Genomic DNA, 26,902 nt, shown 5'->3' with positions numbered 1-26,902 from the left:
TGTGGTTTTATTATTTTAATAAACATTGAAATAAACTAATACAGACACTTTTGTATAAAATGCCCAAGATGAACCTAACGCGTGTTTTTTTTCATGAATGTCGATCATTGCGTCCTCGTGTCCGAGCCGGTTTCGTGGTCTTTTAATAAACGGACAACTATATTGCACTGGTAGCACGCATAATTAATGTTGAACAGCAATTCTTACTACAACGCCAGGACATTTTTTTTAATCGTTTACCCTTGGTAACAGATAAAAATGTGAAAGACTTGCTGTCAAACGCACCGAAATGTCAAATACATGCGTGCCTCGTTGGAGTAAGTAGTGGGATGCGTGAGCGCGCACGTAGACAGTACCTCGCGCACACGCCGGTTCTCGGGTATAAGCTGGCTGTGGCTGGCTCGAACCACTGTCATTCCGAGGCAGGTGTGTGTGTCATCAGGTGCTTCCACACGTCCCCAGACCACGTTGGACTAATTCTGTCGTATTTTAATTTGTGTAAATTAATACAGCCATCATGTTGTGGACAGTGAACCGAATCATTAGGAAATTCTCTACCAGCTCTGTAAGTAACATTGTTTATGTTGCATCCGCTATATCCTCTGTGTCCCCCCCTGCCTTCCCCTTTGTCACTATGGTGAATCCTAATTGCTTGCCAGCTGATTCACACGATGTTGTCATTGTTGTTCTGGTGCATGAATATCTATCAGGTTAGAATTGAGTCATCTTCATATGTTACAATCAATGAATGACTCGGTCTCAGATCTGTCAATGCCTGGGTGTGCACAGGACACACTCACAGTAGCCTACAATCTAATCCAAATATGATGCATGCTTGACATTTATCTTATTTGATACCTGATATGCAGCATTATTACAGTTATTACTATAAAGCCGAATGCATATTATGTACTATGTATTTGTATTCTAACAACCATACAAAGAAAGGCATGTCTTTGTCAATTGCCACGTTATGCACGCTTCTCCATCGCTGCACGAATTACTTCCACTGTACGGTTCATGGGGAGTTGCGTCAGCTGAACGAGAGAGACCACAGACAGCTGAGCAGAGCGGTTTAGCAACACACCCGCAACGACCTGCCTATAATTCGACTGACATGAAAGTTACTGTCAGGATATTAGCAAGGAAAATGGACTGCTACGATATGGTTTTGTAGGTGTTGTATAAACACCACCGGCCCCTACCAAACTGCTACTGTAGATGGTTACAATGTAACGCCAGAAATGTATATCTTATCATGGCCGTATTAGATAGGTAGTCACTCAGTGTTGGAAAAGTATAGCCTACCCTGCCTGTCTGAATGTATGTAAGCCTTCACGGGGGCTGTTTACATTAGGCTATAACAATTTAATAACACATTGTCATAACATGTATTATGTTGTTATTACACATGAACCTCTATAGATTTACTTTATTCCTAGTCTATTTCGGCATAGGAAACTTGAAACTTTCCGTTTTCACATGAACTTCCAGACAGACACACTGACTGGAGTAGTCGTTTGAACTTACTTGAGCATTCATTCTAGTTGGAGGAGGGGGTTGTGCTCTCTGTAGCCAATAGAATTTCAGACCACTCTCTCTCCCAGAGGACCAAGATTTATTGCCCATTGGGCGAGTCTGGCTGCCAGAAACTAAAAAAAACTTGGCAGTGGAGAGGGAAAGAGTAGCAGAGAGGGAAAGAGTAGCATAAACGCTTTTCAACGTTACAAAATGTCTATGTATACTCAACACGAGGGATGTTAGAAGTGAAGTTGAATATTGGACATGGGTATGGTCCAATTGAAAGTTGGTGTTTGTCTCCATCAGTATTTGGTCATATTGGTTCAAAGCCTGAGGGATATGGGGAAAAATTATGTTTTGATCTTAAAACGCACCAGTACAGTGTAGGCTATTCTTGTTGTGTGTGAGAAATAGTTTTTACCACTCTAACTCACATGCTCCTTCTTCTCTCCTGTTTCCTCCAGAATTATTACCAAAATAAGCTGAGACTGGCTCTGATTGGCCAGAGCCTGTTTGGACAGGAGGTGTACACCAACCTACGGAAGCAGGGCCATAAGGTGGTGGGCGTGTTCACTGTGCCAGATAGGGATGGCAAGGCAGACCCTCTGGGTAAGTATTGACACACTGGTGATGACTGGAGGGGGAGTCTCTCTCTCTCTCTCTCTCTCTCTCTCTCTCTCATGACTCAGTGAATGAATATTGCAGCAAAGCATTTATGGAAGTGGTATGCTTACATCCTCATCAGAGCATGGCCACCTCTTTACATTGTTACCATCTGCATGCCCTCAGTCATGATCCAGTCCGTCCTCTCCCAGACTCCCACAGTCTAACTGAGTTAGTGGAGTTTGTGGAAATGATTACTCCCAGTCACTTTTCTAAATGAGATGCAATGTCTTCCGTGGTGTCCCTGATGATCTGACTGCCCTTGTCAGCGAGGGAGGTAGACCCGTGTTGACTCTGTAAGGCTCCTGTACAAAGACCTTTATGCCCAGCGTTAGTCCCGGGACTGTGGGCCCATTGATTTAGTAGGGAGAGGCCCTGAGTCGACCCAGAGGAGCAGCAGTGAGGGGAAAAGTCTGCCGCCATCTGTCGCTGCGGCTGGTTTGATATGATGCACGTTATTTTATCCAGCAGGCATCAGCTGAGACTGCAAGGGTCCCTGTTCTGTGCTTCTCCCCCTTTCTCTTTCTATCTCTGCTTTGCTCTATCCTCTCTCTATAGAGCGAATAACTGACTAGATGGGACAATATCCTTTGTTTCACACCACTGCGACCATGCTAGGCAAACAAACAACCACACACAGGGGAGAAACACACCCCTGACCAAACCCTGTTAGTCACTATTACCCTGATTTAGCCTAACTTCAGTCCAGCCTGACTCTGCAGCAGAAGAGGCTGGTGGGAGGAGCTATAGGAGGACAGGCTCATTGCAATGACTGGAATGGAACGGTATCAAACACAGGGAACATATTGAAACCACATGTTTGACTCTGTTCCATTTATTCCATTCCAGCCATTACAGTTACCCTGTCCTCCTATAGCTACTCCCACCATCCTCCTCTGCTCTGCAGTGAAGTTAAACAGCGGCCCACTGAGTTCTTGGCACAGGATGGAGAGGTTTGTACCGTTTGGCCAGGGAAACAGATCTCTGTTATTACGATTTTTTTGTTGCCATCCCTGTAAAAAATAACATTACCCTATGAGTTCCCATGATCTGGCAGAGGACCTCTGGTCCAGAGACATGTCAGGGTCTGAATTGCTGGACACAGGTACTGTAAAGGAAACCTTGTTACACAATATGATCAAACATTTGAGTAAAACATTGTTTCACATTTGCCGGTTATTCTTGGGCAAAGTATTTACCAAGGCAGATGGTTTGATTGTGGGTATTCTTTGCCTACTGTTTAAGTGTTTACTTGACAATGTAATGATGATGTAATGTCACATCTATAGACCCATTTCCTTCGCTTCATGAAAAGTTGCACGCACAGTCGTCGGAAACCTCTTTGTTTACCTAGCAGTGGATACGATCCCATGCAACTTCAGCGCGTACAAGTTAACAAACACGGAATCAGATGGTTATCGTCTACAGCATCGCAGATGTCATGATTACCTAGCAAGCTAGCAAGTCAAGGTAAAATATGAACAATAGAGTTAGATAAAGCCAGAAGAATAATGTGCTATAGCCACCAGTCCTGCATGTGTTCATGGTCAACATTCACTTCCTGTTAAGTTGTGTCAACGTCCCGACATCAGCTTTAGCTATCCTGCTACAGAGCTTTTTGATGTTGGGATGCCCGCACATCACTCGAACGTAACGTTGGATGGTAAACAGAAACTGTCTCTATTAGCCTAACCGTCTGTGAGTCAAACAGCCTCTAACACTTCACTTATTGCCATGGCATAAAGCATGGCCTTCTAGTACTATGAGGCTACTACCATGCACCCATATTAGGACAGCTGGCTGGATGAGGCCAACAACTCCATGTGTTCAGACCTTTACCACACACACACACACCGACGCACGCACACACACACTCTGAGATGGACCGTGTGCCCCCGGGCCAGCCCCCTGTCCTGTCCCACCCCTCCCATCAGCGTGTGTGTGTGTGTGTGTGTGTGTGTGTGATTTTATTTGTGTGGAGCAGGTGGGGCCAAAGTGTGGGTTTCATGTGACCATAACCCTAGTAGGGTTGTGGAGTAGGCTGTGTCCTGGAACTGGTTGGAACTGGGGAAGACCGGAACCCCCACGCACACCAGAGTTGGGGTCAATTTGGGAATTTCTGAATTTAATTTAATTCAAACAGTGAATTTGAATTGGCCACACACCACAGGAAGCAGAATTTGATTTGAATTTAATTCAAAGCAATTCAACTGAGACGTGAAACATGAAAGTCTCATTCATATCAGAAGTCTTTTATCAACAGGATATGCTACTTATTAATGCAAAGAATTCACATACCATTTCAAATATTAGTTTGATTATAACTCAAAGATGTCAAACACTATTTTTCATTGTCATGAGATGCTAGATTGTTCCCTTCCATACTCCAGTATTTGATCTAATGCAATGTATTTTTTTCTGATATTTAAAAAACACTAAGAAAATTATGAATTATGAAAATTAGGAATTATTATAGACAACCCACAACAATGTCTTGGAATATATCCAGACCACTAATTATTTGTAATTAATTGTTTTAGGAGAATGTTTCAACCTTATGCTACATGGTAGTGGTAACCATACATTATATCAAAATAAACATTACTATGGTAATGTGTAGAATAAATAATCAATTTGAATTTAATTTCATTAAATTCTACTTCAAGTGTGCTTGACTCCTGAAATAGGCCTACACAGGATCACTGCTGTCGACACTATGACCCTATGGAGACGGTCAAATGCAGAGGCACATGTGGTCATTTCAGCTGTTGTCAATACGTATTCAAATTCTATTCAAATTCTGCTTCATGTGAGGTGTGGCCAATTTCAAGAATTGAATTGAAATTAAAGAGCAATTCGGAACTCAATTCAGAATTAACCCCAACCCTGACGCACACCCAGATTACCCAGATAACGGTCACACAGATAAACTGAGATACACACTCACATACTGTATGTACACTGTACAAAAGGAACAACTAGTCTAAACTAACAGAGAGAAAATATAGAGATGTTGTAATGTTCTATCATTCCTGTCTTCCTGACTATCTTTATGATTACCTCTCAGTTTACAAGAAAGATAAAGAATTTGTCAAAGTCATCAAATCTCTGTTACTTCCCCCACCCCACCAGCGGTAGTGGCGGAGAAGGACGGGACGCCGGTCTTTAAGTTCCCGCGGTGGCGTGTCAAAGGGAAGCCCATCACGGAAGTGGTGGAGGCCTACAAGGCGGTGGGGGCTGAGCTCAACGTCATGCCCTTCTGCTCCCAGTTCATCCCCATGAACGTGATCGACCACCCGGCCCACGGTTCCATCATCTACCACCCCTCCATCCTGCCCCTGCACCGCGGGGCCTCCGCCATCAACTGGTGAGGGAGGGGAGAAGAAAGGGTTTTAAGATGGAGAGGATTAAGGTTTATAGGCATGTGTGGTGGGGTAGTTGGGTATGTGTCTGTCTGTCTCTGTCTATCTCTGTCTGTCTCTGTCTGTCTGTGAAGTGAAGAAATTTGACCACGAAGTTGATAGGTCAAGGGTTAGCCTGTCAAGGGGTGTGTGGGTGAGCCAGGCCTAAACTGACCACCAGAGAAGACAGACAGAATAGCAAGTGTGCTTGACTCCTGAAATAGGCCTACACAGGATCACTGCTGTAGACACTATGACCCTACGGAGACGGTCAAGTGCAGAGGCACGTGGTAACGAGCTGTTGTCAATACGTATTCGTGACCAGTGTAAAGTTTTCAGTGTGTGCCTTGCCCATATAGTTAAACACATGCTGGAGAGCTGAGTAGGAGTGAGAGGTGCTATCTAACTGGTCTGGTTTGGGGATGAACTGTTTGTAATGTGTTTGGCTGAGTACAGTTTGTCTTATCTTTTTCCTACCCTTATCTGTTCTCAGTTCCTGTCATCCGTGTTGGGTGTGTGTGTGTGTGTGTGTGTGTGTGTGAACAGCTATGTGGATTTAGCCAATATTTGACACTGATCTGTGTCTGATGAGCTTTGTGATTGACATAAATTCACTGAAAGCCTGCACAATAATGTTAACATTATTGCACTTTTCAGGTAGCTAATAGCTTAATCACCGATCTAGCAGCATTATTAACTAAGTGTTGAAATCCTGTTGCTGCTGGAGTATTTTGCTATGACAATACCGGTCAAAAAATTTGTCACAGTTTAGTTCCTGGTTTTATGCATGACCCGATTCCGTGAGTGACCTGCTCCATATGGTTCCATGTATGACCCTGTTTCTGTGTACATCCCAGTTCCTATGTATGACCCTGTTTCTGTGTACATCCCAGTTCCTATGTATGACCCTGTTTCTGTGTACATCCCAGTTCCTATGTATGACCCTGTTTCTGTGTACATCCCAGTTCCTATGTATGACCCTGTTTCTGTGTACATCTCAGTTCCTATGTATGACCCTGTTTCTGTGTACATCCCAGTTCCTATGTATGACCCTGTTTCTGTGTACATCCCAGTTCCTATGTATGACCGTGGTTCTATGTACATCCCAGTTCCTATGCATGACCGTGGATCTATGCATGACGTTGGTTCTGTGTCTGACCTGGTTCTGTGTCCTCCTCAGGACTCTGATCCAGGGAGATAAGAAGGCTGGGTTCTCCATATTCTGGGCTGATGATGGTCTGGACACAGGTCCCATCCTGCTCCAGAGAGAGTGTTCTGTGGAACCCAACGACACGGTGGACTCCCTCTACAATCGCTTCCTCTTTCCAGAGGGCATCAAGGCCATGGTAACCATAGCAACGCACCATCGTCGGATCACAGTCAGGATAAAACATAACACGGTCCCATTGCTGTAACACGTAACACACTGACATCGCTTGGGGGTTGGTGTGTTCTTGTGGTGCAGGTGGAGTCCGTGCAGCTGATCGCTGATGGGAAAGCTACGCGCGTCCCCCAGACAGAGGAGGGGGCCAGCTACGAGGGTATCCAGAAGAAGTCCAACTCCAAGGTGAGATACTGAATGTGGGTGTGGAACATCAACAGCGAGAGACACTGCCCACAGCGTCACCTGGTTAAGGCTGTTTGTAGGGAATGAAGGAAACTAAGTCAAATATCACATTAGGAAATAACCATTCAAATATTTTTCCTGTCCTGTCACTATTTTTGCCCAAATGATTATGTTTTCTCCTGAAAACGGTTTAGGGCAGTTTGATGTTGCTCAATTTGTAGCCATTTAATTTCACAATACGTCCATTCATTACTCAGTTTGGAAAAGTCCTGTTTAGTGAGAGGTTGATGTACTAGGGCCAGTAATGGGATGAGGGGTTGTCTAAGGAGGGGGTAGGGTTTGACGGGGTGGGGGGAGTGTTAACTTACTAGAGCCTACAGCACTGGGGGGGGGGGGGGGGGGGGGGGGGGGGGTTTAAGGTGTTGCATAATAAACAGCCAACTGTTTGGCCTCCCCCTGATTCATAGAAAAGGAAGATTTTCTTCCTCATCCTCTCCATCTTCTTCCTCTCCTCCAGGTCAACCTCGCTCAGCCGGCAGAGGCTATCCACAACTGGATCCGTGGCCACGACAAAGTCCCCGGGGCGTGGACGGTCATTGATGGTCAGGTGCGTTCCCTACAACACACATTCTCACACACACACACACACACACACACAATTACATTTACAGTGTGTGTATGAACAGTACGTAGTGTCCAATGTTCTGTTTCTGTATTACTGTGTGTGTGTGTGTGTGTGTACTCATTGGCAGTATGTCAATCGAACCCGTGTCCTCTCTCTCCTTAGACTGTGACTCTGTACGGGTCGTCCATGCTGGGGGAGTCGGTGGCAGCCGGTCAGCCCCTGGAGATAGAGGGGGCGTCCCAAGCTGGTGTCGTCACCAAGAACGGCCTGGTTCTGTACGGGTCAGATAGCAAAGCGGTGAGTCACGGAAAATGAGATCAATGGGAAATGAACAAGGAAATTTCCAGCCAAGTGTCTAGTGGCAACCCTGTTAACTGTATTACTTGTGCTGTAACATGGAGCACTATATCTATCAGCCTCCGATGGCTTCTAATGTTCATTTTGTGAATGATTTCTCCAGTTTAGTCATTAAGACATAGCTCAGGCCTAACCCTAACTATTTGTTGCCTCTCCTCCTTCTCCCTCTCCTCACCCTCCTCTGGTTCCTCCACAGCTGATGGTGAAGAACCTGCAGTTTGAGGATGGGAAGATGATCTCTGCTGCTAAGTACTTCTCTTCAGGAGACACCGCCCGCGTGGAGCTGACTGATGACGAGAAGAAGATAGCAGAGGAGATACGAGTACGTTTCTCATTGTGTCTCTGACGGCTTCCACATAGCCATGTGTGATAGTTTGACTCTTCCACAACAGAATCTGTTACTTAGTATGCTGCCATGATGTAGACGCATGATTCAGATAGAAGCTGTTCAATTAGCGCCACTGATTCAGTGTGTTGCCGCTCCAGGACATCTGGAAAGGCATTCTGAGCAACGTTGCTGCCATTGAGGAAACCACAGACTTCTTCAAGTCAGGAGCTGCTTCTATGGACGTGGTCAGGTGAGTGTATGCTTTCACTGGCATTGGCCTGGTTTAACCCTTCATTTCCCTCACTTGACCTCAAGTTTTTTTGTTATGTATTTTATGAACAGTGACCGGATTTTGATCATCAGGGTGACTTTTTTGACCCTAGTTGACCCCATTGTACCTGAGTGACATATTCTCCTATGACCTGACGTAATCTCACTATGACCCTTCATAAACTCTGCTATATCCCCATCCTCTCCCCAGGCTGGTGGAGGAGATCAAGCAGAGGTGTGTAGGGTTGCAGCTGCAGAATGAGGACGTGTACATGGCCACCACCTTCCAGGACTTCATCCAGATGTTTGTGAGAAGGCTGAGGGGGGAGGACCAGGAGGAGGAGATGGTCATCGACTATGTGAGTCAGACAAACAACTGTCATACAGTAGCCTGATCCCAGATCAGTTTGTGCTGTCTTGCCAACTTCTATGGTTGGCAAAGGTTGGCAAAGGTACCACAATTAATGACCATATGAGTTGGCAATACAGTACAAACTGATCTGGGACCAGGCTAGTCATACAGAGCACAGATGGTGTTATTATTGATGATGATGAGAAACATACTGTTTCCCACTCACCTTCCAAGTGTTTATATCACACATATACACATATACACGTGTTTATGAGACACCGTTGGATCTGTAATTTGTCTTTGACGTGTAATGTTATGCCACTGTCACGGTTTGGTTTCCAGGCAACTAAAGACGTCAACAACATGACGGTGAAGATGCCTTGGCAGTGTTTCATCAATGGCAAGTTTGAGGACGCAGAGAACGGCAAGACCGCCAATACCATAAACCCTGCCGATGGCTCTGTGAGTTGTAATGCAATACAAACAGAGACACCTGAACACACACACACACATCCTACTATTACTCATCTATCAGACTTAGATATACACTCTCACATACACACTGATATACATACTTGTGGACATTGTTGTATTGGTACTTCATGAAATGTGAACCCTTTTCCCTAGGTGATCTGTAAGGTAGCCTATGCGTCAGTGGGAGATGTGGACCGGGCGGTAGCAGCAGCCAAAGAGGCCTTTGAGGTTGGCCCCTGGGGCAGGATGAACCCTAGAGATCGTGGCACCCTGCTGTACAAGTGAGCACCAAGCCTACAGCGCCTCCTAGAGGCCTGGCGGAGATCTGCCTCGACTCATTATGGAGTATAGTTACTATCAGGGAACTTGTTTATATAGTGCAGATTTATATCCATTTATACAACAATAATATATTTTGAGGACAAAGACTGGCAGTGGACCCTCTTGTTGACCTCCTCTCCCTACCAGGCTGGCTGACCTGATGGAGGAGCACCAGGAGGAGTTGGCCACCATAGAGTCCATAGACTCTGGAGCTGTCTACACCCTGGCCCTGAAGACCCACATAGGCATGTCCATCCAGACCTTCCGCTACTTTGCCGGCTGGTGCGACAAGATCCAGGTACAGTTTCACCTGCATGGACCAGATATGTGAAATAAACTCAGCAAAAAAAGAAACGTCCCTTTTTCAGGACCCTGTCTTTCAGAGATCATTCGAAAAATCCAAATAACTTCACAGATCTTCATTGTAAAGGGTTTAAACACTGTTTCCCATGCTTGTTCAATGAGCCATAAACAATTAATGAACATGCACCTGTGGAACGGTCGTTAAGACACTAACAGCTTACAGACGGTAGGCAATTAAGGTCACAGTTATGAAAACTTAGGACACTAAAGAGGCCTTTCTACAGAACCTGAAAAACACAAAAAGAAAGATGCACAGGGTCCCTACTCATCTGTGTGAATGTGCCTTAAACATGCTGCAAGGAGACATGATGACTGCAGATGTGGCCAGTGCAATAAATTGCAATGTCCGTACTGTGAGACGCCTAAGACAGTGCTACAGGGAGACAGGACGGACAGCTGATCGTCCTCGCAGTGACAGACCACGTGTAACAACACCTGCACAGGATCGGTACATCCGAACATCACACCTGCGGGACACGTACAGGATGGCAACAACAACTGTCCGAGTTACACCAGGAACGCACAATCCCTCCAGTGCACAAACTGTCCGCAATAGGCTGAGAGAGGCTGGACTGAGGGCTTGTAGGCCTGTTGTAAGGCAGGTCCTCACCAGACATCTCCGGCAACAACGTTGCCTTTGGGCACAAACTCACCGTCTCTTGACCAGACAGGACTGGCAAAAGGGCTCTTCACTGACAAGTCGTGGTTTTGTCTCACCAGGGGTGATGGTTGGATTCACGTTTATGGTTGAAGGAATGAGCATTACACCTAGGCCTGTACTCTGGAGCGGGATCGATTTGGAGGTGGAGTGTCCGTCATGGTCTGGGGTGGTGTGTCACAGCATCATCGGACTGAGCTTGTTGTCATTGCAGGCAATCTCAACGCTGTGCTTCACAGGGAAGACATCCTCCTCCCTCATTTGGTACCCTTTCTGCAGGCTCATCCTGACATGGCCCTCCAGCATGACAATGCCACCAGCCATACTGCTCGTTCTGTTCGTGATTTCCTGCAAGACAGGAATGTCAGTGTTCTGCCATGACGAGCCCAGATCTCAATCCCATTGAGCACGTCTGGGACCTGTTGAATCGGAGGGTGAGGGCTAGGACCATTCCCCCCAGAAATGTCCGGGAACTTGCAAGTGCCTTGGGCGGAAGAGTGGGGTAACATCTGGTAAATCTGGTGCAGTCCATGAGGAGATCTACTGCAGTACTTAATGCAGCTGGTGGCCACACCAGATATTGACTGTTACTTTTGATTTGAGCCCCCCCCCCCCCCCCCCCCCCCCCCCCCCCCCCCCCCCCATTTGTTCAGGGACACATTATTAAATTTCTGTATGTCTGTGGAACTTGTTCTGTTTATGTCTTAGTTGTTGAATCTTATTATGTTCATACAAACATGAAAATAAACGCAGTTCACAGTGAGGATGTTTCTTTTTTTGTTTGGAGCGTTTTATAAAGATGTTTGCAGGGTTTTGTATGATGAAACTGGCTCCACTTCTTTTTCATGCACATGTCCCTGTTTGCCAAATCCTGACCTAGTTATCTAGATCTTTTCAGTGATCTCGTAGTCTATGCATATCTTCTATTACATCATGTCTGCTGCAGGGCAAGACGATACCCATCAACCAGGCCAGGCCCAATCGCAATCTGACTTTCACCAAGAAGGAACCTCTGGGGTAAGGGGTCAGAGTTCACATACAACTCTACCAGGAAATATCAATATGTATTTAGATATGCACATGATTCATGAGTAGTGGTTTTAGTTTGAGCATTGGTTGTAGTAAACACTGCATTTGTCTGACCTGAAGCACCCGTTCATGGTGAGTGTTGTGTGTTTCCTGGGTGCCAGTGTGTGTGCCATCGTCATTCCCTGGAACTACCCACTCATGATGCTGGCATGGAAGAGTGCCGCTTGCCTCGCTGCTGGAAACACACTGGTCCTGAAACCTGCACAGGTGAGAACACACACACCTGCACACGTTACGACAGATTCAGTCATAGATTTTATACCAGCAGGTGAACAACTTATGTAACACAGCAGTCACACACGACTCGACCTAACGTAACCTTTCTCTGCAGACCAACATGTTAAAATAGCCTCTCTAGCACTGCACATTGCTGAACCACATATGTGAATATCAGATGTAATTTCATTCACTTGAAGAGATTCCCGTGTCCACAGCAAGGAACGTGCTTCACTCACTTTCTGCTCTCGCCCAAAAGGTAACTCCTCTGTCAGCCCTGAAGTTTGCTGAGCTGACTGTGAAGGCTGGCATTCCCAAGGGAGTCATCAACATCGTACCTGGCTCAGGTAACAGGACGCAAGGGAGCAAGGGCTTGTGGGAAGGGAGAGGTCCTCCAGGAGATCTGTGGGTGACTTATTAGATAAGGTTTTTGATTCTAATCTTTATTTTTCTGTTTCTCTCACTCCATCTACCTCCCTATCCCCCATCTCTAATAGGTGGGATGGTGGGACAGCGCATGTCTGACCACCCTGACATCCGTAAACTGGGCTTCACAGGCTCCACCCCAATCGGCAAACAGATCATGAAAAGGTAAGGTAGGGGGCTGGGACCCCACTTATTCCTGATTGGCTGATATTGAGCTACTTCCTGCTCATGCTTGCGTGTAATTTCCTGTTGCAGCTGTGCGCTGAGTAACCTGAAGAAGGTTTCTCTGGAGCTGGGAGGGAAGTCTCCACTCATCATCTTCAGCGACTGTGACATGGACAAGGCTGTGCGCATGGTGAGAGAGAGAGAGAGGGAGGGAAAGAAAAGAGAGAGAGTAACTAAAGGAGAAGGAAAAGAGGAGAGAGACTTCATACTTCTGACCTGCTCTTACAGTGCCTTGCGAAAGTATTCGGCCCCCTTGAACTTTGCGACCTTTTGCCACATTTCAGACTTCAAACATAAAGATATAAAACTGTATTTTTTTTGTGAAGAATCAACAACAAGTGGGACACAATCATGAAGTGGAACGACATTTATTGGATATTTCAAACTTTTTTAACAAATCAAAAACTGAAAAATTGGGAGTGCAAAATTATTCAGCCCCTTTACTTTCAGTGCAGCAAACTCTCTCCAGAAGTTCAGTGAGGATCTCTGAATGATCCAATGTTGACCTAAATGACTAATGATGATAAATACAATCCACCTGTGTGTAATCAAGTCTCCGTATAAATGCACCTGCACTGTGATGGTCTCAGAGGTCCGTTAAAAGCGCAGAGAGCATCATGAAGAACAAGGAACACACCAGGCAGGTCCGAGATACTGTTGTGAAGAAGTTTAAAGCCGGATTTGGATACAAAAAGATTTCCCAAGCTTTAAACATCCCAAGGAGCACTGTGCAAGCGATAATATTGAAATGGAAGGAGTATCAGACCACTGCAAATCTACCAAGACCTGGCCGTCCCTCTAAACTTTCAGCTCATACAAGGGGAAGACTGATCAGAAATGCAGCCAAGAGGCCCATGATCACTCTGGATGAACTGCAGAGATCTACAGCTGAGGTGGGAGACTCTGTCCATAGGACAACAATCAGTCGTATATTGCACACATCTGGCCTTTATGGAAGAGTGGCAAGAAGAAAGCCATTTCTTAAAGATATCCATAAAAAGTGTTGTTTAAAGTTTGCCACAAGCCACCTGGGAGACACACCAAACATGTGGAAGAAGGTGCTCTGGTCAGATGAAACCAAAATTGAACTTTTTGGCAACAATGCAAAAGTTATGTTTGGCGTAAAAGCAACACAGCTCATCACCCTGAACACACCATCCCCACTGGCAAACATGGTGGTGGCAGCATCATGGTTTGGGCCTACTTTTCTTCAGCAGGGACATGGAAGATGGTTAAAATTGATGGGAAGATGGATGGAGCCAAATACAGGACCATTCTGGAAGAAAACCTGATGGAGTCTGCAAAAGACCTGAGACTGGGACGGAGATTTGTCTTCCAACAAAGACAATGATCCAAAACATAAAGCAAAATCTACAATGGAATGGTTCAAAAATAAACATATCCAGGTGTTAGAATGGCCAAGTCAAAGTCCAGACCTGAATCCAATCGAGAATCTGTGGAAAGAACTGAAAACTGCTGTTCACAAATGCTCTCCATCCAACCTCACTGAGCTCGAGCTGTTTTGCAAGGAGGAATGGGAAAAAATTTCAGTCTCTCGATGTGCAAAACTGATAGAGACATACCCCAAGCGACTTACAGCTGTAATCGCAGCAAAAGGTGGCGCTACAAAGTATTAACTTAAGGGGGCTGAATAATTTTGCACACCCAATTTTTCAGTTTTTGATTTGTTAAAAAAGTTTGAAATATCCAATAAATGTCGTTCCACTTCATGGTTGTGTCCCACTTGTTGATTCTTCACAAAAAAATACAGTTTTATATCTTTATGTTTGAAGCCTGAAATGTGGCAAAAGGTCGCAAAGTTCAAGGGGGCCGAATACTTTCGCAAGGCACTGTATTTTCATCATATTCCCTTCCCCTCCATCTCCCTTTCTGCAGGGTATGAGTTCTGTGTTCTTCAACAAAGGAGAGAACTGCATCGCTGCTGGACGCCTGTTCGTGGAGGAGTCCATACATGACGAGTACATCAGGAGAGTGGTGAGTATCCTAGACCCTCCCACAACAGTCCAAAACACACAATACACTTTTCCTCTTCCTCCCCTTCCACCGTTTCCTCCACCCCACAGCAACTGAGTCTCCGTGTGGCATAACTCAAGGGTCTCTCAAGATCCCTTTCCTCGTCATAGACTTTGCATTCCTCCTCTTTCTACGTCTCTTCTCCTCTTCCCCCATCAGGTGGAGGAGATAAAGAAAATGAAGGTGGGTGATCCTCTGCACCGCTCCACGGACCACGGGCCCCAGAACCACAAGGCCCACATGGACAAGCTAGTGGAGTACTGTGAGGTGGGCGTGAAGGAGGGTGCCACGCTGGTGTACGGGGGCAAACAGGTGGACAGGCCAGGTAAACACTTTTAAAGCAGTGTCTTTTCAATACTATAGTATCTTAGTATCACAGTATGCACTCATACCAAAGTAGCTATAGTAGAATAACCTATGTTAAAATCAAATCAAGTTGTTTTAGTCGCATATGTTATTGCGGGTGCGAAATGCTTGTGTTCCCAACAGTGCAGTAATATCTTAACAGTACACACAAATCTAAAATAATGGAATTTCTAAATATGAGCATTCTCAGAGTCCGGAGTATGTATGTATTGAAGTCGGAAGTTTACTTACACTTAGGTTGTCATTAAAACTCGTTTTTCAACCACTCCACAAATGTATTGTTAACAAACTATAGTTTTGGCAAGTCGGTTACATATACTTTGTGCATGACACAAGTCATTTTTCCAACAATTGTTTACAGACAGATTATTTAACAAATAATTCACTGTATCACAATTCCAGTGGGTCAGAAGTTTACATACACTAAGTTGACTGTGCCTTTAAACAGCTTGGAAAATTTCTGAAAATGATGTCATGGCTTTAGAAGCTTCTGATAGGCTAATTTACATAATTTGAGTCGATTGCAGGTTTTACCTGTGGCTGTATTTCAAGGCCTACCTCTCTACCTCTTTGCTTTGCATCATGGGAAAATCAAAAGAAATCAGCCAAGACCTCAGAAAAAAAATGTAAAAATGTCTGGTTCATCCTTGGGAGCAATTTCCAAGCGCCTGAAGGTACCACGTTCATCTGTACAAACAATAGTATGCAAGTATAAACACCATGGGACCACGCAGCCGGCATACCGCTCAGGAAGGAGACGCGTTCTGTCTCCTAGAGATGAACGTACTTTGGTGCGAAAAGTGTAAATCAATCCCAGAACAACAGCAAAGGACCTTGTGAAGATGCTGGAGGTATCTATATCCACAGTAAACGAGTCCTATATCGACATAACCTGAAAGGCCGCTCAGCAAGGAAGAAGCCACTGCTCCAAAACCGCCATAAAAAAGCCAGACTACGCTTTGCAACTGCACATGGGGACAAAGATTGTACTTTTGTAGAAATGTCCTCTGGTCTGATGAAACAAAAATAGAACTGTTGGCCATAATGACCATTGTTATGTTTGGAGGAAAAAGGGTGAGGCTTGCAAGCCATCCCAACCGTGAAGCACGGGGGTGGCAGCATCATGTTGTGGGGGTGCTTTGCTGCAGGAGGGACTGGTGCACTTCACAAAATAGATGGCAGCATGAGGATTGAAAATGATGTGGATATATTGAAGCAACATCTCAAAATATCAGTCAGGAAGTTAAAGCTTGGTCGCAAATTGGTCTTCCAAATTGACAATGACTCCAAGCATACTTCCGAAGTTGTGGCAAAATGGCTTAAGAACAACAAAGTCAAGTTATTGGAGTGGTCATCACAAAGCCCTGACCTCAATCCTATAGAAAATGTGTGGACAGAACTGAAAAAGCGTGTGCGAGCAAGGAGGCCTACAAACCTGACTCAGTTACACCAGCTCTGTCAGGAAGAATGGGCCAAAATTCACCCAACTTATTGTGGGAAGCTTGTGGAAGGCTACCCGAGTTAAACAATTTAAATGCAAATACTACCAAATACTAATTGCGTGTATGTAAACTTCTGACCCACTGGGAATGTGATGAAAGAAATAAAAGCTGAAATAAATAATTCTCTCTAGTATTATTCTGACATTTCACATTCTTAAAATAAAGTGGTGATCCCAACTGACCTAAGACGGGGAATTTTTATTAGGATTAAATGTCAGGAATTGTGAAACTGAGTCTAAATGTATTTGGCTATTTAAACTTCTGACTTCAACTGTATATGATGGGATGTATAGACATGGACAGACAGTATGTGGATATAATATGCAGTATATCTATAATATGTAGTATATACATAGGATAAAATAGTATATTGTTACTGTAATTTAATTATACCAATATGTTTTCATTAATTGAATTCCCTTAATCTATTTTATGAGAATTTGTAAGGTTCTTGTTTGCATACAGTGCCTTGCGACAGTATTCGGCCCCCTTGAACTTTGACCTTTTGCCACATTTCAGGCTTCAAACAAAGATATAAAACTGTATTTTTTTGTGAAGAATCAACAACAAGTGGGACACAATCATGAAGTGGAACGACATTTATTGGATATTTCAAACTTTTTTAACAAATCAAAAACTGAAAAATTGGCCGTGCAAAATTATTCAGCCCCCTTAAGTTAATACTTTGTAGCGCCACCTTTTGCTGCGATTACAGCTGTAAGTCGCTTGGGGTATGTCTCTATCAGTTTTGCACATCGAGAGACTGAATTTTTTTCCCATTCCTCCTTGCAAAACAGCTCGAGCTCAGTGAGGTTGGATGGAGAGCATTAGTGAACAGCAGTTTTCAGTTCTTTCCACAGATTCTCGATTGGATTCAGGTCTGGACTTTGACTTGGCCATTCTAACACCTGGATATGTTTATTTTTGAACCATTCCATTGTAGATTTTGCTTTATGTTTTGGATCATTGTCTTGTTGGAAGACAAATCTCCGTCCCAGTCTCAGGTCTTTTGCAGACTCCATCAGGTTTTTTTCCAGAATGGTCCTGTATTTGGCTCCATCCATCTTCCCATCAATTTTAACCATCTTCCCTGTCCCTGCTGAAGAAAAGCAGGCCCAAACCATGATGCTGCCACCACCACCATGTTTGACAGTGGGGATGGTGTGTTCAACTGTGTTGCTTTTACGCCAAACATAACGTTTTGCATTGTTGCCAAAAAGTTCAATTTTGGTTTCATCTGACCAGAGCACCTTCTTCCACATGTTTGGTGTGTCTCCCAGGTGGCTTGTGGCAAACTTTAAACTACACTTTTTATGGATATCTTTAAGAAATGGCTTTCTTCTTGCCACTCTTCCATAAAGGCCAGATTTGTGCAATATACGACTGATTGTAGTCCTATGGACAGAGTCTCCCACCTCAGCTGTAGATCTCTGCAGTTCATCCAGAGTGATCATGGGCCTCTTGGCTGCATCTCTGATCAGTCTTCTCCTTGTATGAGCTGAAAGTTTAGAGGGACGGCCAGGTCTTGGTAGATTTGCAGTGGTCTGATACTCCTTCCATGTCAATATTATCGCTTGCACAGTGCTCCTTGGGATGTTTAAAGCTTGGGAAATCTTTTTGTATCCAAATACGGCTTTAAACTTCTTCACAACAGTATCTCGGACCTGCCTGGTGTGTTCCTTGTTCTTCATGATGCTCTCTGCGCTTTTAACGGACCTCTGAGACTATCACAGTGCAGGTGCATTTATACGGAGACTTGATTACACACAGGTGGATTGTATTTATCATCAGTCATTTAGGTCAACATTGGATCATTCAGAGATCCTCACTGAACTTCTGGAGAGAGTTTGCTGCACTGAAAGTAAAGGGGCTGAATAATTTTGCACGCCCAATTTTTCAGTTTTTGATTTGTTAAAAAAGTTTGAAATGTCCAATAAATGTCGTTCCACTTCATGATTGTATCCCACTTGTTGTTGATTCTTCACAAAAAAATAGTTTTATATCTTTATGTTTGAAGCCTGAAATGTGGCAAAAGGTCGCAAAGTTCAAGGGGGCCGAATACTTTCGCAAGGCACTGTAAAATAGACGGAGACCAGTCTTATCAATAATAGGTAACAATTTTTTCTCAGAGCGCGCTGCCACGTTACCACGAGCAACAGTTTATATACAATAACATGACATCATTTCATTGCTTCTAAAATGAATCCTCGACCGAGACAAAGGGAACTTTAAAAGTTCATTCCAACTCACTAACACATACACAAGACACACAACACAACTGAATTAACTTTTGTCTCCTCACCATTATCGATCACCACTTAGCTGACAGTTCTAATTAACAGAAATCCTAGGAATGCACTCACAGCCTTATCTAAAACACCCCAGAGCTCATTTCGTCGGTTCAACCTTAGGTTAACTACCTTATCTGTTTACTTGATCCAAAACCCATTCCTTTCTTCCTAGTTGGAATGGTGTTCATTAACTTGAATTACTCCTTGTCTGTGTCACATAATCCCTTCTTATGAACTCATATTGTTAATCAGATATAATAAAACAGAGTATAAGATTACTTAGTTACAGTTCCATTTAAAATGAGAATATTGTTCAGTCATTTAATCATAATTTTCCTAACAATATGTACCGCAATAGCTGAATAGTCAGTAACATAAGACTGGTTAGTGAATACTGACAGTACAACACAATTGGAGGCCACTGTAAATGCAACGTTTCAGCCAACCACCTTCATCATCATTGCTAACTACGCTGTGATGTGGTTTCCCTCCAGGGTTCTTCATGCAGCCCACACTGTTCACAGACGTGGAGGATCACATGTTCATCGCCAAAGAGGAATCCTTTGGTCCCATCATGGTGGTGTCCAAGTTCAAAGACGGGTGCGTCTCCTCAGTCTTTAGAGAGACAACCTTTCTTCATCACAAACCCAAGTAATAGAGCTCTTTGTGGTTCCCAACGTATTTTCTTCTACCCTTCTGACCTTCAGTGACATAGATGGCGTGCTAAGCAGAGCCAACGACACCGAGTTCGGCTTGGCGTCCGGCGTGTTCACGCGTGACATCAACAAGGCCATGTACGTGAGCGAGAGGCTGGACGCCGGGACTGTGTTCGTCAATACTTACAACAAGACCGACGTGGCCTCGCCGTTCGGCGGTTTCAAACAGTCCGGCTTCGGCAAAGACCTTGGTGAGTCTGGGGTTAATCATGTAATCATTTAGGCAAGGGGTTTCATGTTGGACACTCATATTGGAATGTGGATCATATCATATACTGATTTTTGTTGGTCTGTCATAAATAGATTTCCATTTATTTTCCATTGTCTACCTTTCTTTTTCTTGAAACACAGTTCAAAGAAAATGGGCCTAGCTTTGAATAGCCTTGTGAGCCCAACGTGCTTGATTTGAGTTTGACCGATTTAACTGTGCTTCTGTTCTGCTCGGCAGGAGAGGATGCTCTTAACGAATACCTCAGGACCAAAGCAGTGACTGTGGAGTACTAAGGCAGCCAGCCACTCCTAATAAACTGTAACAACGACTGATCAATCAATCCACCTGATCACGACTCACCAGTCAGTCTCAATCAGGAGTCCAGCCTTGGCTTTGCTAACAGCAGGTGTGTGAGAGAGGAGACCTTTGATGGGTCGCTTACCCTCTGCCACGACCTCGTCTCAAGGTGCCTACAGTTTTGAGCATTCTGATCAGGAACTTGCATTACGGACATATCAGGCGGTTTCCCCCACAGTTACAAAAGGGGAATGCACATATCAAACGCAGTGATGGATTTCAGTATTCCGGAGCCAAGGTGGATTTGACTGGATCAACCCTCCTTTACTTTGGAGTTAAGTTTTCGGTTCCTCCACTCATCATGAAAGAACATTTTGCTTTACAAAAGCCGAGCGCTTCAGGCAATCTCCTCCTGCTCTGTCAGTCACAGGTTTCATTTTAGCTCAAGCATGCAGGTTCAGATTTGTAGGTCATTTCTGCTCAGCAATGTTAGGTGCCACACTTCTGAAGATATCCACAAGTCCCTTAGTTAAATTGTAATTTGTAAATATTTTATAACAAAAGAAAAACACTGAATAATTGGATATTTTTGACATTGTATTTCTGTCAGAAAAGGAGCACTGTAGGTTACAACACTAGATAATGCACACCAACCTACCTGCCTGTTTTGGTAAAAAACTGAGGGATGGGGCTGGAGAAATCTAACTACTCTCAAATGTATAGACAGATCTATGGATGCAAGGACTGACTATCCATATTATAGTTAACCATGTTGAGGCTATATAGTTTACTTTGTTTACAAAAAAAGTAAACAAGCTTATATTTGGGGTTAGGCAGATGAACTAAGCTTATTAAGCATTTAAGGTATATTCAAGAATCAATGGGTACATATCAATTTAAGTCCAACAGTAAATTAACAAACTACAGACTGCCCCTTTAAGTTTAGTAAATAATATATTAATTTAAACAAGTATTAAATAAACGACCTTAGAAAGACTTGTTGATATACAAATACAACGGCTAACACTAAGAACGTATACGTTCAAGATGATCATATTTTCATTGTATGTGCCATTTTAATGAGCATTTTGAAAACTGCAGGGAAATCTGGTCTCTATGGAGATGTGGGAGACTCTTCTCCTCCAAACCTTATGCAAAAACCAGCCCCAATACAGCATTGTTTGTCTTCCAACAAATGTTGTACAACGGTGAATAAACTCCTTGATTTCTTTCTTCATCCGTTGTCATGGTCTATACTTCCATTTTTCCTTTTAACCATGTGCGTTGGTGTATGCTGTGTCATATTCACAACAACCTAGGATTTCAGAACATTTTATTATGAAACACAGTATACAGTTTTGGTGTTTTTTGTTTCAGGAAAAAATAACTCTGGGGAAAAACTTCATAGCTCACAAACCTTGTGACCAACCATAACAGAATGCTGGGACTAAGCCTATCCATAACACAAAGCAGACAGATATAATAAAGCATTTGGTACTGAAGATGAGAAATTCAGTCAAACACTTCTGCTTAAATACTTAAAATGTAAACAAACAATATGATCTATTGAAAATGGATTTAATACAGATCTTTCTCTGCCATCAATATACCATCAAGCCGCTATAAACTTTAACCTTACAAGTATCCTAGGGTCATCAGATAAACAGGAAATTATATAAGGCATATTCTTACTTCACAATCTTGAGAATGCCCTCAATGCTTAGTCTCCATCTCAGTATGGCTCAAATAGCACTGAAACACTTGTTGACACATGATATTTGGCCCTTATAGTACAGACATCCCCCTATGTAGACACCTATGTCCCCTTTATCCCTCACTGCAGCTGGTCTCCACCCACTGAAACACTGTTAATCCATTAGCCCTCCAGGACCATGTCCTCACTGACCCACGATCAGTTCTTATTGAATGGTTAATGGTTAAGAAAAGAGCTTGGAGAAGGAGAACGGATCCCACATCAGTTGATTAGTATTACCAACATTCTACACTGCAACTGTCCCAGTAGTCCCTTTAGGGGCCTATGACAGCCTAATCCTCTTGTTTCTCCAGGACTTGGATATGAACCTTCTTTATCTGCCTCTGGCTGTTGCCAGGCAGTTTGAGGTTCTCCTCTGTGAGCTCGCTCTCCTCCTCAGAGTCTGAGTTGGCGTCGTTGTCCTGTGAAGACTCTCTGTCCGAGTCGCTGTCTGAACTACTGAGCTCCACCAGCGACACATCCTGATAGAGAGACAAGGGAATCAATGTCATCATCGACGACATAACACCATTTTTTTTATCCCATTAACATAATGAGCTCATTTGAATGCTAGGCCAAAAGTCAGACACTGATGTAGTTCAGTGCAACATGGCAGTGTTCCCACAGTTTCTATACGTTTCCTTATTATGTCAAAATAAGTCTCCAACCCCTACATCACTCAAACTGAAAACATATGCGTACGTTGTCCAATAAATTGGTGAGAGGCTCAAATATCACGTTAATTTGTACATATCCACTGTATGCACTAACTGCAGCAAAGTTGGTTCCTGTTCCAGTCACGTCTTTGGTCACGCTCACGTGGGTCAAACAAAAACCGCCTAATGATAGGTTGACAATAGAGCCTCCCACAATGCAGGCAATGGCCGAAGGGTGAAGTTGGTGAAGAGCAACTGCAGAAACTTGCAGTGGACTGCAGTCAAAACGTCATGATCACATTATTTTTGTAAAGTTCACGCAGTCAACATGTAGGTAGGTACAAGTCGGACAACTTTTATCCTGATAAATGCAACACACTTTGAAAGGCAACTTCACAAAAGTGATCACCTCGAACGCGCCCAATGTCTCATTTGCAGGACAGTCAGCTATGTGCAAAGTAAACAGCAGAATCTGGCAGACTTCCGCAAAAACCTTGAGTGGGAAGCACAAGGCCAAACTTCGCGGTTGTTACCCCGGGAGCTATAATGTTGCAGCAGAACTACAAAAAACCCAGCTGTGTACAAGCACATTGTTTTGTTGCACACTCATCTGTAGTACATGCAGTTCAACCTGTTGATTGTGGCAATGTCATATCGCAGAGTCTCAGTTGAATTTAGCTGATGAAAACTAGAAGTGCCCTTTCTCTGCTCAGTTGTTCCACAACATGTAGCCTGAACAGCCGCTAGTGGTCGCTGTTTACCTCTCTTTTGGAGTGGGACAATCAAAAGACAGACTAGCGGCTGTTCAGGCTACACAATGAGATAGGCCTGCTCGTGGTGTTCTGGCGTCACACTTCCCCTTGCTATAAAAAGACAGCCACACTAGACTCACCATCTCTATGACCTTTCCAGACTCCTCCACCCTCTCTATGTCATAGTGGCCCTCAGGTGCCTGCTCCATCTGCAACTTGAGCTTCTCATTGGCCTGGGCCATCTGGGGCAGGAAGTTCTGCAGTCTGTCCAGAACTGAAACACGGCACACAGTTGTATGTACGTAACTACACACGTAGCAATCTGCTGAACATATTTAGCAAGCTAGCCAATCTACAAACAAACGCCAGAAATATTTTTAACTCACCACTACTTCTTGGGACCCTCTCGGTCTGCAAAGACCTGCCAGCCTTGGGCCCCTTCGACTTGAGGAGAAGCTTGTCATGAAGACCTATGTACAAGGACACCGAAATGTTACACCTGACCACGTTGATGTGTTCATGCTAACAGTGGAGGCTACTGAGGGGAGGTCGGTTCATAATAATGGCCAGAATGGAGTGAATTGTATAAAACACATGGTTTTTCCATTCCAAACGTTATGATCCATCCTCCCCTCAGCAGCCTCCACTGGAACATAATGTTAAGAGTTTGTGAATGTAGCTAGGATAGCTAACAGGCTAAACAACTTCTCAGATAAATCAGTTACGGGAAATAGGATCAAACCTCCTCCGTTGCCACACGCGAGCAAGTCTTGTGAGCTTGTTTTGTTGTTGTTCAAATGTAACTCCATTTCGTCGTTGTGTGATGCTTTTGCCTCAACATGTGTGCTGCCGCTGTTTTGCGCTTGCTTCGGCAACGTGAGAGTTTACTTCCGGTGTCATGAACGCCGACGACGTTTCAAAATAAAAGTCCATGACTTTCGTACCAGGTTAGGAGAATTAACGTAGCAGGAATATGAAGATTTTAAAAAACAAGTTTTATTGTCACACACACGGGATAGGTGCAGTGAAATGTGTTGTTTTTAAACAGCGTCAGCCATAGTAGTATGGTGCCCGAGGGAACAGCGAAAGATTTTTCACTTTTTTGGCTCGGCTATTCATGGGTTTGGATTAGGGTTAGGGTTAGCTAAAATGTACAAAAACAAATCTACGTTTGACATTAATTGACCATTTTTTAAAATTAGATTCCCTCAGATTACATAGTAACAGAAAAAGTGTCTGTACTTTAGAATAATATTATAATGTAATATTTGACGTATTAAGTAATGTGGTCTGTCCCAACTGACTTTTATGTACAGTGGTTTTTGTGTGTTCTTGTCTGACTTTAATAATTTGTCTATTTTTGTCAATCAAATAAGTATTTAAAAAAATAAATAAAACATTTCTTTAAAAAATATTTGTCCGTGTTCTAATTTCATGGTCAAGATCATGACATTGATGGTAAAAGGAAATTATCTAGCTATAGTTTTACAATTTGTCAACTACTTTTTTATGTTTATTTTTTATTTTTTTGGTGATACAATTTGATTAATTATATTAACTCCAAATGATTGGTCACTACTGTGTGTATTTATCTATATCATGAATACTCTTATTATAATGTGCTACATTTAATATGATTATTGGCAGAACTGGCATCTTTTATTAAACCTATGACATTTATAGAGCATCGGGAGTGTGAGTGGTGCAATTTGTGCAATGAAAGCTTTTAGAGCTTTATGATGTTGTGAATAACATCAGGCTGAGAAGGTTCAGGCAAACAAATAAAATATAATTTGATTAGAAACAAGTTAGAAATCGCTAATTCAACAATGAGTAGTTTGGAAGGAATCAGTGACAATGGCTAACTTCAAGCATTGCAAAGAAATGACTAGCCTGCTATTCAGTGGAGTGGCTGTGTGGTCCCAAATCTGGGATTAAATGGCTCTTTTCCAAGTTTAAAATGATAAACATTCAACATTGGCCATGCTGTCAATGAAGCATGAGTTGTGCTTCAACTGTTAACTCGGAACTGTGAAAACTTGACTTCAATGAGTTCAAGACAACTAGGAAGTCAGGAATAAACAAGCTCCAACTGAGAAAATACGTTTTGAACGGTCATCCAACTCAGAATTATAAATCTGGCCTCTTTCTAGAGCTACGACCTGAAGATCAATGGATTCAACCTTGTTTTTTCCGGGTTCCCAGTTGTTTTGAAATAACCATAAATACAGAGAATGCCAGACTTTGATGACAAAATTTGCCCACGAAGGACCACCGAGCCACCTTCCTGTTCAAGTGAGCACAGCACAACAAGGTGAGTCCAAAAATGTATTGTATGCTGCTGCATAAATTATGTAATATGCCAGGGAGATATGTATACCAGAGCTAAGAAAGTAATACTAAGTGTATGTTGTGTAGTAAGATGTTAGTAGCCCATGTGCCTCACCCTAATAATTTAGGCTATTTACCCCTCTTAATTTCCCCTACTGTTCTGACTTGGTGGTGCACAAGTAGCCTATAACCCCGGGCGGCAGTGTAGCCTAGTAGTTAGAGCGTTGGACTAGTAACCGAAAGGTTGCAAGATCGAATCCCTGAGGTGACAAGGTATAAAATATGTCGTTCTGCCCCTGAACAAGGCAGTTAACCCACTGTTCCTAGGCCGTCATTGAAAATAAGAATTTGTTGTTAACTGACTTGACTAGTTGTTTTATTTTTTATTTCACCTTTATTTAACCAGGTAGGCTAGTTGAGAACAAGTTCTCATTTGCAACTGCGACCTGGCCAAGATGAAGCATAGCAGTATGAATAGACAACAACACAGAGTTACACATGGAGTAAACAATAAACAAGTCAATAACACCGTATATATATATATATTTTTTAAAGTCTATATACATTGTGTGCAAAAGGCATGAGGAGGTAGGCGAATAATTACAATTTTGCAGATTAACACTGGAGTGATAAATGATCAGATGGTCATGTGCAGGTAGAGATACTGGTGTGCAAAAGAGCAGAAAAGTAAATATATAAAAACAGTATGGGGATGAGGTAGGTAAATTGGGTGGGCTATATACCGATGGACTATGTACAGCTGCAGCGATCGGTTAGCTGCTCAGATAGCAGATGTTTAAAGTTGGTGAGGGAGATAAAAGTCTCCAACTTCAGCGATTTTTGCAATTCGTTCCAGTCACAGGCAGTAGAGAACTGGAAGGAAAGGCGGCCAAATGAGGTGTTGGCTTTAGGGATGATCAGTGAGATACACCTGCTGGAGCGTGTGCTACGGGTGGGTGTTCCCATCGTGACCAGTGAACTGAGATAAGGAGATAAGTTAAATAAAGGTTAAAAAAATAAAAACCTGTTTTAGAGAAATGTAATCATCTAATATTGTAAGAGATTTCATTGTCTGCTTATGGGCATCCCCTTTATTTATCCTACGGTCCTGGCTTGGTGTACCGGGAGAACACTGTA

General features: G+C 43.4%; 2 protein-coding genes across 2 annotated transcripts; one reads left to right on the top strand and one right to left on the bottom strand.

Annotated features, from left to right (window-relative positions):
* Window positions 1-381: 381 nt before the first annotated feature.
* Window positions 382-21,510, top strand: aldh1l2 (aldehyde dehydrogenase 1 family, member L2). The gene is made up of 23 exons (XM_036944604.1): window positions 382-565; window positions 1,986-2,130; window positions 5,317-5,551; window positions 6,766-6,931; window positions 7,051-7,152; window positions 7,670-7,759; window positions 7,940-8,074; window positions 8,331-8,456; window positions 8,621-8,712; window positions 8,944-9,091; window positions 9,427-9,546; window positions 9,712-9,839; window positions 10,027-10,177; window positions 11,847-11,917; window positions 12,091-12,196; window positions 12,465-12,552; window positions 12,703-12,796; window positions 12,887-12,986; window positions 14,753-14,851; window positions 15,050-15,215; window positions 19,544-19,649; window positions 19,757-19,956; window positions 20,214-21,510. The coding sequence occupies exons 1-23, from the start codon at window positions 518-520 to the stop codon at window positions 20,267-20,269; spliced, it is 2,772 nt and encodes a 923-aa protein (XP_036800499.1). The 5' UTR covers window positions 382-517; the 3' UTR covers window positions 20,270-21,510.
* A 79-nt stretch (window positions 21,511-21,589) lies between these two features.
* On the bottom strand, window positions 21,590-24,350 carry c15h12orf45 (chromosome 15 C12orf45 homolog). Its single transcript, XM_021563619.2, has 4 exons — window positions 24,177-24,350; window positions 23,821-23,904; window positions 23,575-23,708; window positions 21,590-22,508 (listed from the first exon to the last, which is right to left on the bottom strand). Exons 1-4 carry the CDS (start codon window positions 24,241-24,243, stop codon window positions 22,320-22,322), a joined length of 474 nt encoding a protein of 157 aa, XP_021419294.1. The 5' UTR covers window positions 24,244-24,350; the 3' UTR covers window positions 21,590-22,319.
* Between the last annotated feature and the right edge of the window lie 2,552 nt (window positions 24,351-26,902).

The sequence above is a fragment of the Oncorhynchus mykiss genome, chromosome 15, assembly GCF_013265735.2.
Source record: "Oncorhynchus mykiss isolate Arlee chromosome 15, USDA_OmykA_1.1, whole genome shotgun sequence".
Classification (NCBI taxonomy): Eukaryota; Metazoa; Chordata; class Actinopteri; order Salmoniformes; family Salmonidae; genus Oncorhynchus; species Oncorhynchus mykiss.
This window is presented reverse-complemented; position numbering and strand designations above follow the sequence as displayed.